Raw genomic sequence first — 9,859 nt, 5'->3', positions numbered from 1 at the left:
CTGAATCGTATGATGTCGTACGCTAGTTATATGATGATGTATGAGCTATGATGTCTGAGTTATGATGCATGATGATGTACGTGAGTTATATTACGATGTATGACATACCTGACATGCTTGATGCATTTAATAAAGATGAGCATTCTTAGAGTTATATTCTGCATTAGAGACGAGCATGAGACGTTAGTGACGACTCTAGATATGTGAAAATTTAGGGTCGTTACACTCCTGAACCTGTTTTTTGCCTTGATTAAGGTAATTGCGGTCGTTTTAGAGCCATATTTCACATTACTAGTTGGATTAATATTAATTATAAAATATTAACAAAAGGTGACGAACGGTGTGATAGGAAACGTACCCCGACAACGTTTGGAGCAGTTCTCGAGGAACGAGAGCTTATGTTAATTATTAGGGAGAACTCCGGCTAAGGCCAACGGTGTGATGTATGCTTGATCATGATGACATACGATGACGTATACGATATTTATGATTTATGATGTATGAGCTGAATCGTATGATGTCGTACGCTAGTTATATGATGATGTATGAGCTATGATGTCTGAGTTATGATGCATGATGATGTACGTGAGTTATATTACGATGTATGACATACCTGACATGCTTGATGCATTTAATGACAGTATGATGATTATGATGTTTTGCATGACGTTTACCTTAATATGATGACGTTTACCTTTATATGATGACGTTTTCCATATTAAGCACGTTGTATGATGATGAATGTCATATTGCACCATGTCGATAGATCAACCTAGGAACACAACCCTAAGAGTATGAAAATGATATTAATATAAATATCTAACAAGCATGTGTTACTAAACGTAATAGAGAGATGAGACTAGAGTTGTGTGCACATAAGCATAGGAATACTTCCCCTTGAGATGATGAGTGCAGACGCACATAGTATGATGATGAGGGTGATCATGGAGAGCATGACACTAGGTGTTCCATTGACCTCTAGACGTCACTACAGACAGCTAGCTTGACCAGAGAGGGTCCAGGGGATGTGCGAGTCGTCTGGGTACTCACACTCGCACGTGTGGGTCATGTGTAGAAGTACTACACATACATAATAGTCTGGACTGGAAGCTACCCCTAGTATGAGATGAGATAGAGATAGGTTCCTAGATCATATTTGCATGTGATTGTATTCAGCATGCCCCTATACTGAGGTCACTTATTGAGTATTCTTCAAAATACTCAGGTGGTGTGCCACATCATTTTTCAAGTATGCCCATGTACGGATAAAAGGCAACTTCACAAATAGAGACAGTGCACGTGCACAGGGTGACTCATATTTAAATTTCTAATCTTAGGTCAGAATAGGTCACTTTCCATTTCATTGGTTTAAATTATTATTATTTTTTTCTCTAAATTTCAATAAACATAATTTAAGATTCTAGTAAACAAAAGATCTAATTTTATATTAACTTTGAGATTCTAATAAACCTAACCTTCAATTTTATATCTAATAAATTAGTTAATTTTTAAAACTTAGATATTTTTTAAATTTAGAGACTAAATAGACACAAATTAATTTAAAGTTCATGTACAAACTAACTTGAAATTTAACTTTTAAGATTCGAACCTCGAACATCTAACTTATTAGTAAAAGGTGTATATACTCATTCTCTGAAGGAGGCCAAGGCTCAAACTCTCACACTCCCACGTTTACGAAAAACTGACTTATTCAGTCAAAGTATTAGTGCCTTTTAAATAGAATGGACCAATATATAAACAAATTGGAGGACCCATTTCACCATGCATTTGAAGATTCAATACAGAAACTCAAGGCAACTTGGAACTATTGCAAACTCAAAACAGAATCTCTCTCTCTCTCTCTCTCTTTCTCTCTCTCTCTCTCTATATATATATATGTATGTATGTATATATACACAACAATAAATAGATATAAAAAGGGAAAACAAAAATGAGGAAGACTCAATTGATGAACACACACACACATTCCATCATCATTTATTATAGCCATAGCCACCCTTCTTCTTCCCTTCAAATGGAAATGCCTGTTTCCCCACCACCTTGGCAGCCATCGGTTGGGAAGCTCCCGTCTGCGATTTCCTTGATGAAAGAGGAATTAATGATGGAATGGAGCTCCTACATTCATACATACATACATATTCAAACATATATCAATCTCAAACTCATTTCCTAATCTTTATAATTAGTTTCAGAAAAAGTACCTAACTTCTGGCTTGCTGGCTTGCTGCTTAGGATTATTAGCTGTTTTCTTTGGCTTTGATCCCAAACCTGGAATGCTTGAAGCTTTTGGAAGTGGAAGGCTGGACTGCCAAAGTACTTCTGGCTCTGATGTCTCGCTATTTGCAGCGTCATGGTCATCAGAATCATCAGTGCTGCCCACCTCAAACTGGTTCCTCTGCGCATCAGAGTTGTTGAACAGGTTTTCAGAGTACAACGCCTTTGGAGGAGGATCTACAAGAAAATTCGGTTCAAATGTCTCAGAAAATTCGTTTACTGCAAGGGTTTCATCCCAATTGCTTGAAACAGATTCTTTCTTGTCATGCTTCGGATTAACAAGTGCTGCGCTCAAGGGTGGCCATGGAGATGATCTTAACATGTCTCGGGGATCTAAGCTTCTTCTTTTCAGCTTTGAGTTATTCAATTTGTTTTGAGCCTGTTGTAGTAACCAAATAACCAAATACAAATCAAGATTTTCACTAATATATCCAATCATACTGATTTTCAATACCTCTGCGGCTGCATTACGAACATCTTCCATTGAGTTGGTTCTATTAACGGACATCTCCACAACACTTTTCCAGCTAGGAAGTGAAGGGGATGACAGGAAAGTTTTCATCCTATTTTTTTCAGGAGAGCTTGATCGAGAATATTGCTCCATTTCACTCTCCTTCTTCGATAAGGCCGCTTTTAGGTTAGCTATCTGGGGAATCACAAATAAAACAAGACACAATAATAAGAAGCATATAAAGGGTGTTTCATTCAAATAAAAAGTAGAAGACCTGTTCCTTGAGCTCTTTCGACTCGGCGTCTTTGTTAACCCGAGCAGCACCGAGCTCAACAGTTGAAACCCTTTCAGCAAACTTTAAAGTACTCAATGTTTCTCCAAGAGCTTCAGGCTCTGGACTTATATGAACAAACATGAGTGTCTTTGCTTGACCCCCTGAGAAGTTATGGTTAGCCAAACATGAGTGTCCAGTCCAAGTTATGGAAGTATTATTATTATATAGGGAGAGGAGACACACTCAACAGAGGAAATAACATACCAAGTGAATCTTGGAGCAACTGGGTGAGTTTACTGTTCCTATAGGGAACATGTGCATTCTTTTGAGCAAGAGAGGAAATAACATCTCCCAAGGCAGAAAGAGATTTGTTGATATGTTGTGCCTCTTTCAATCTATCTCCTATTACCTCGGACTTGTCAACCCTTTCACTTCCTGCCAAGTCAACAAGATGCATACACCCACGAAGAATTGCCCCAGATGTCAAATCTCTTCCTTGAACATGAACAGTTAAGCAGCTGCAATTGTTGCAGTAATAATTCATGCACATTAGGAAACTCTTACAGCATATAAATCTTCATACATTATGAAAATGTACCTATGAGAACGACTGCTTCGATCGTTCATGGCAGTAGAGCACACTGCACGATTATTTTGGCCAATATTCATCAAATTTAGGACATCTGATGTCGATGATACGGGTATAAGGGATGCCTCGGGTACGTTAATCCCGTTTTGAGAACTGTTTCGAACTTCCAATGTAATTACCAGTTAAGGACATGCATTATTATAGCAACAGCTTCACCATATGGAACAAAATAAAGCCAAATGCAATGAGAAGGATATCTTCTGTTAGTGGAATCCGTCGCAAGGAGATCCCTTATTTGGTCGTTGTAAATCTCAAGCATCTGAACAGATATGTCATAGCAAATGGTATGTTTCCTTTCTTGTGAAAGAACAAATAAATCACTCAATGCCCTGTAGTTTACACCTAAAGTCTCCTCAGTGAGTTCGGTTGGTCCTGACTGAATTTTTTCCAATGAGATAATGAGTTCTTTTTTCTTCACAAAGACATGAAAATAAGCACATAATTTAATGTTGGTGCGCTTTATCTCTTACCATGGTGTACGTTTTTCCTGATCCAGTTTGTCCGTAAGCAAATATGCAGACGTTATAACCATCTAGGACTGATCGAATCAAAGGTTGAGTATCTGAAAAAACTTCACCTGCATGAAAGAAAGTTCATTATGCTGAAAAGTTATATGATAAGACCATGAAAGAAAGAAAGAAAGAAAGGAAGAAAGAAAGACAGTTGAACCTTGGGTGGCAGAAGGCCCAAATACTTTGTTGAAACTGAATGATTTCCTTCCCTCTTTGCTGTATTTCGATGGTGACACAATGCTCATATTCCCATCATCAATACGATCAACGGTAGAGGGTCGATTCGAGTGTCCACCGAGGAATGGTCGAACTCTACAATATACTCTTATATTTCCTGATAGATTGTAATGCAAGAACATCATTGTTATATTAAGGAAGTTAAGAATACAAAACTAAAAAAAACTTGAGGCATTGCAAATGATGCTACCTTTGAGGTCTTGGACTTGGTTATATAGTTTTCGATTTTCATCGAGAACTTTTCGGTATTCTGAAGCAGCATACGCCACAGTATGCATGCGCTTACCTAATTTAAATGAATTCATAACTTGAGAATACAATTGAAAGGTTACAAGGTAGAAGAATAGTAAAAGAATTTATACCAAGATTATTGAATTCCTCTTGGTACTTCATTTGCAAAATCTGCATTCCTGCTTTGGTTTCATCAAGAGTACACTTCAACATCTACAGAAGAAAACTAAGTTCAAAATCATATATTCCAGAACGGTAATTAACTAACTTCAACAGCTACCTGTATGTTCTTCTGTTGCTGTTCTAGCAGCATCTGTCTTCTCAAAAGCTGTCGTTCTAATTCCTCATTGCGTTCATCAAAGCAATCACAGTCCTCTTTAGAAAAACTTTCTTCAGGAAAACACTCTTTTGGACCATTTATATCTTCACAACAACTTGTTGCTTCGTGACACTCTTTTGGACTATTTATTTCTTCACAACAACTTGTTGCTTCATGACACTCTTTTGGACTATTTATTTCTTCACAACAACTTGTTGCTTCTGGACTACTAATTTCTTCAGGAGCACCACTCGTTTCCTCTTCCATCTTAATCTCTCAAAAACAGAAACTATATTAACAAGAAATTGTTTATAAATTTTCATAAGATATATAAATTCACAGCTTACTGTTTCATCAGCAGAAGTGGTTTGTGGAGGAGATTTATTAGTTACGGACTCTGCCACATCTTCAGGACTTGCCTTCATCTGGGCAGAATGAAATGCCATAAGCACAGAATAAATATGAAGATGTAGTGATTGTATTAGGCCTCAAGGGAGGCTCTATAGTGTACTTTGTTCAAGGGGAGGATTGTTGAGGATTGGTGGGAGGGAGTCTCACAATGGCTAATTTAGGGAATGATCATGGGTTTATAAGTAAGGAATACATCTCCATTGGTATGAGGCTTTTTGGGGAAGCCCAAAGCAAAGCCACGAGAGCTTATGCTCAAAGTAGACAATATCATACCACTGTGGAGACTTGTGATTCTTAACATGGTATTAGAGTCATGCCCTTAATTTAGCCGTGTCAATAGAATCCTCAAGTGTCGAACAAAGAAATTACTAGTTTCAAAGGTGTAGTCAAAAGTGACTCATGTGTCGAACAAAGAGTGTACTTTGTTCGAGGGCTCTAGAGAAAGGAGTCGAGCCTTGATTAAGGGGAGGCTGTTTGAGGGCTACATAGAACTCAGGGGAGGCTCTAAAGTGTACTTTGTTCGAAGGGAGGATTGTTGAGGATTGTTGGGAGGGAGTCCCACATTGTCTAATGTAGGGAATGATCGTGGGTTTATAAGAAAGGAATACATCTTCATTGGTGTGAGAGCTTTGCTCAAAGTGGACAATATCATACCATTGCAGAGAGTCGTGATTTCTAACCAGTACCGCTCAACTCTTGAGGTGAAAGGAAAATGATGTATTTTAAATTAAGTATAGATTGCTACTACAAAACAGTGCGGGAAACAGAGAGTATACCATATTGTTTTGAGCGAGTAATCGTTGCTCAAACTCCTCCATGACTTTACCAAACATACATTCCACAATCTATAAATTCCATAGGAAGAAAAAGAAGAGAAAACTCAGCTCACCATCTTCATAGTTCTAAGAATTAAAAGCTAACACTTACACTTGGAATTTCGTCAATCTGTTTATTAGAAAGAAGTTGGCAAAGTAGCATATGTAAAGGACGAGAGGATTCCTGCACTCCAAATTGTTTATTAAATTGATTGTAGCAGCAAACAACAACAACAACATAATAAAAAGTAAACAAAAAGAAGGATGAAAAGCTCACTAACTGCTTCATTGCTAGGATCATCACTTGAAGAGGATTCAAGAGAAAAACTATCAGCAGGTGATGAGGTTTTTGTTAAAGAAGTGGTGGATGGTTCTGAATTATTTTTTGTCACCACATTTTTCCTGGATGTTGGTGATTTAGCTGTTCCAACATATTTCCACACCCCAGTTCCGCCTGCTTGTTTCCAGGTGCTATAAGATTTGAGTGCCAGAACAGAGTTCACAACCCTCGTAGATTTCCCTCCCTGACATACCCATCCCCATACAACAAATACATGAATATGGTTCATCAAGTTACCATAAAAAAGGACCAAGAACTCTACGAAACTTACATGTTCTAGATCAGAGGCTTCAAAAGTTGGCAACCCCATTTCTTGTATGGCTGCAAGAAAATTTCTCACGTTTTCGAAGTGTTGATATGCAGATAGGGGTGCCCCATCAGGGATGATTACAGAATCACATCGGCCTTCAACAACCTACTCAAGAACAGGAATTGAAACCAAAAACTAAGATGGAGAAATAGATGAACTATGTATATATATATACCTTTGGTACTGCCCCACGTTGGACCTTATTTAGAACATTGCAAAGAATAATTCCGCTTCTTAATCCAAGCCTAAATTCCTCTTCAGAAGGACATGCTGGCAAGTCCTTTCCACCAACAACTCCAACAGTTTTCCTTAGCCACCCCGCCGCTTCATACCTTCTCAAGGCTTCAAAGTAATATGATGAACACTCAGTTTCGTTTTCAAATGAAAGACTAATAACATGTATCTGAAGAGATGAGAGAAACAGGAAATGGCGCTATCGGGCAAGTACTTAGGTTAGGTTTTTCAAAATCCAGAAACAAAAAACACGAAATCAAATCATTCCAACACCAGAGATATACATATCATATGGAAAAGAAAAAGAAAAAGAAAAAGAAAAAAACAACGAATCGATTGTGAAAATGCAAAACCCAGAAAAGAAGAAAACCAAGAACATACAGTCTTCTTCAGTTTTCTTCGAAGCCAAATCGATGTTACGAGTACGAACTCCATGCTGTTGAAGAACTTCCTCAATCACAGAAGTAACAGAAAACGGAAAAACTTGCTCTGTCGCCATTACTAACCCGTCAAGAATCCACAGAAACAAAAACACAAAATCAAATAAAATCCTAAGCTACTCCTAACGATCCAAAATTTCCAGAACCAAAATGGGCGTTGGAATAGAAATGATACTGAAAAAAAAAAGGGTCGAAACGAGAGATTAGGAGAAGGGGATGGTTGATTCTGGGTGAAGGATCATTGAAGAAAATTGAAGAAAATAGAAAGAGGGAGATTATTGTGTTCTTTTCTGCCCTTTTTTGTGGTGGATCGAATGCTTTTTCTTCTCTGCAAGGATCTTCCAAGTTTCAGTTTTATGTGTTCGTCAAATTTTGTTGGAGAAAATGGGAGCGAAACAAGTTCCGAGCCTTCCGCGAACAAGATGGCTCAACGGTTTGTGTTCAACGGGTGAGAAAATTTAAAATTCCCAATTAGTTTTTTTTTTTTTTTTTTTTTTTAATTGCCTAAAGTTACCATTTTGCCCCTATAATTATTGTTTTCTCTTAATTTCTTCTCTACAAATTTTAAATTTTAAATTTTGTTTTATTGTGTTTTTTTACATATTGATTTTTTTTCTTTTCTTATTAACGTGGGAAAGACGACAAATAAGAATATCTTTAGTAAAATTATTATTATTTGCTTTATTGCCTAAACTAATGTAAACTTATAATTTTCTTCCTTTTTTCTTTAGTTAATTATTATTATTATTTAATTTAGTCATCATAGTCTGGTTTAGAAAATATCAAATTTTTATTAAATGTTAAAATTGATCCATAATATTAATTAATAAAAATTTAAGAGAAGATAATTTAAAATGTCTTCTAATTTACTATAAATTTGATAGAGAAATTTAATTATTATTTTTAGATAACTCAAGTCAATTTTAATATTAACATTAAAAAAAAATTTAATTACAGATAAAATTAAAACTTATAATATATAAAATTATTGAGAAACTTGTAATATAATTTATTTATTTATTTATTTATTTATTTATTTATTTAATTGCTTATAAATTAAGCCTTTAACCCATATAGTCGATACTTTACTTTCTCTTTCTCATGATTGAGTCCACCTCATTAAATTTTTCATTGGATTTAAGAATATGTTATGGCATGCATTTAAATCATTTTTTTTTTTAAAAAAAAAAAACTTTCTATATACTTTAATATTTATTCAACTTCAAAAAATTATTTAATTCAACGAAAGTGTTAGATTCTCAAACGACTGACGTACCCTTAAGTCTGACTATTAGTTAGTGTACGTTTATACTAAGCATTAAAAAAAATAGAGACCAAAAGATAATTGTGAATTATAGGAATAACTCATTCCTGATATTTGTTATATGTGAATATATTTTACGACTCCAACACTAGGGTTACTTACTAAGTATTTTTAAATACTCATACTTTAAAAAAAAAAAAAATCCCAAAATTTATATATATATATATATATATATATATATTTTTGTAAAAAGTAGTTTATGAATTTATTAATTTTGGGATATTATAGATGAATGTTACAATAGTACTAAACGATAATTAAATTTGTATGGGAAGAATAAAGCAAAGACTAATTTAATTTTAAATATTAAAATTAAAAAAGAAAATTCAATAACCAATTCATTAAAAATAAAAAATAAAAACTATATTTAAACCTCTTTGAGATCTTCATGATTACAGAAAGATTTGTACACAAAAATATTAGTAATTATATATTTATATAAATTCAACTTTGGATATGATTTATCGATTTAATTATTTTTGGAATTATTTAGTAAATTTTTTTCGGGAAATTTTGTAAAAAAGGAAAATTTTGATGGGCGGTTGTAATAAATATCAATAATTAGAGCAAGTGCTTCTATTTTTTTATTTTAATTTTATAAATTCATACTATTAAAATATTAATAAACAAAATGCTACATTTTCCCTTTGGTCCCTATACTTCCAACATTTTTCATTTGTACCTTTTTAATTTCTCAATATTAAAATTACTTTACGTGATAAAAGTTTCACCCAAATTAAACCACTTAGTCATATTTTTTTTTAGTAGGAATTGAAATTTGTGATATCCTACTTACTATGAGAGGATAACCAAATCCCCTTGTGTGAAAACCTTTCACTAAAAGATGTATTTTAAAAATCTTGAAGGAAAACTGGAAAAAAAAATCTTAAAAAAGATAATATTTGCTAGCAGTGGGTCTGAGTCGTTACAAATGCGCACAAAAAGAACAATAGACAATATATGCTAGCGGTGGGTTTAGGTCGTTACAAATGGTATCGGAGTCAAGACACTATGCGA

General features: G+C 34.7%; 1 protein-coding gene across 2 annotated transcripts; it reads right to left on the bottom strand.

Annotated features, from left to right (window-relative positions):
* Window positions 1-1,776: 1,776 nt before the first annotated feature.
* LOC111792732 (kinesin-like protein KIN-14I) lies at window positions 1,777-7,936 on the bottom strand. 2 transcript variants are annotated; one of them, XM_023674297.1, is made up of 19 exons: window positions 7,460-7,936; window positions 7,020-7,186; window positions 6,806-6,949; window positions 6,476-6,718; window positions 6,307-6,378; window positions 6,156-6,224; window positions 5,316-5,393; window positions 4,930-5,241; window positions 4,781-4,862; window positions 4,609-4,704; window positions 4,339-4,515; window positions 4,140-4,246; window positions 3,867-4,045; window positions 3,619-3,780; window positions 3,285-3,538; window positions 3,021-3,181; window positions 2,750-2,941; window positions 2,223-2,674; window positions 1,777-2,136 (listed from the first exon to the last, which is right to left on the bottom strand). In XM_023674297.1, the coding sequence occupies exons 1-19, from the start codon at window positions 7,575-7,577 to the stop codon at window positions 1,995-1,997; spliced, it is 3,207 nt and encodes a 1,068-aa protein (XP_023530065.1). In that variant the 5' UTR covers window positions 7,578-7,936; the 3' UTR covers window positions 1,777-1,994. The 2 variants fall into 2 exon arrangements, with proteins under 2 accessions (XP_023530065.1, XP_023530066.1); XM_023674298.1 differs by having other exon boundaries at window positions 4,930-5,235.
* Window positions 7,937-9,859: the final 1,923 nt, after the last annotated feature.

Source organism: Cucurbita pepo, chromosome LG04 (genome assembly GCF_002806865.2).
Source record: "Cucurbita pepo subsp. pepo cultivar mu-cu-16 chromosome LG04, ASM280686v2, whole genome shotgun sequence".
Taxonomy (NCBI): domain Eukaryota; kingdom Viridiplantae; phylum Streptophyta; class Magnoliopsida; order Cucurbitales; family Cucurbitaceae; genus Cucurbita; species Cucurbita pepo.
The sequence above is the reverse complement of the archived record's forward strand: the minus strand, read 5'-3'. Positions and strand labels throughout refer to the sequence as shown.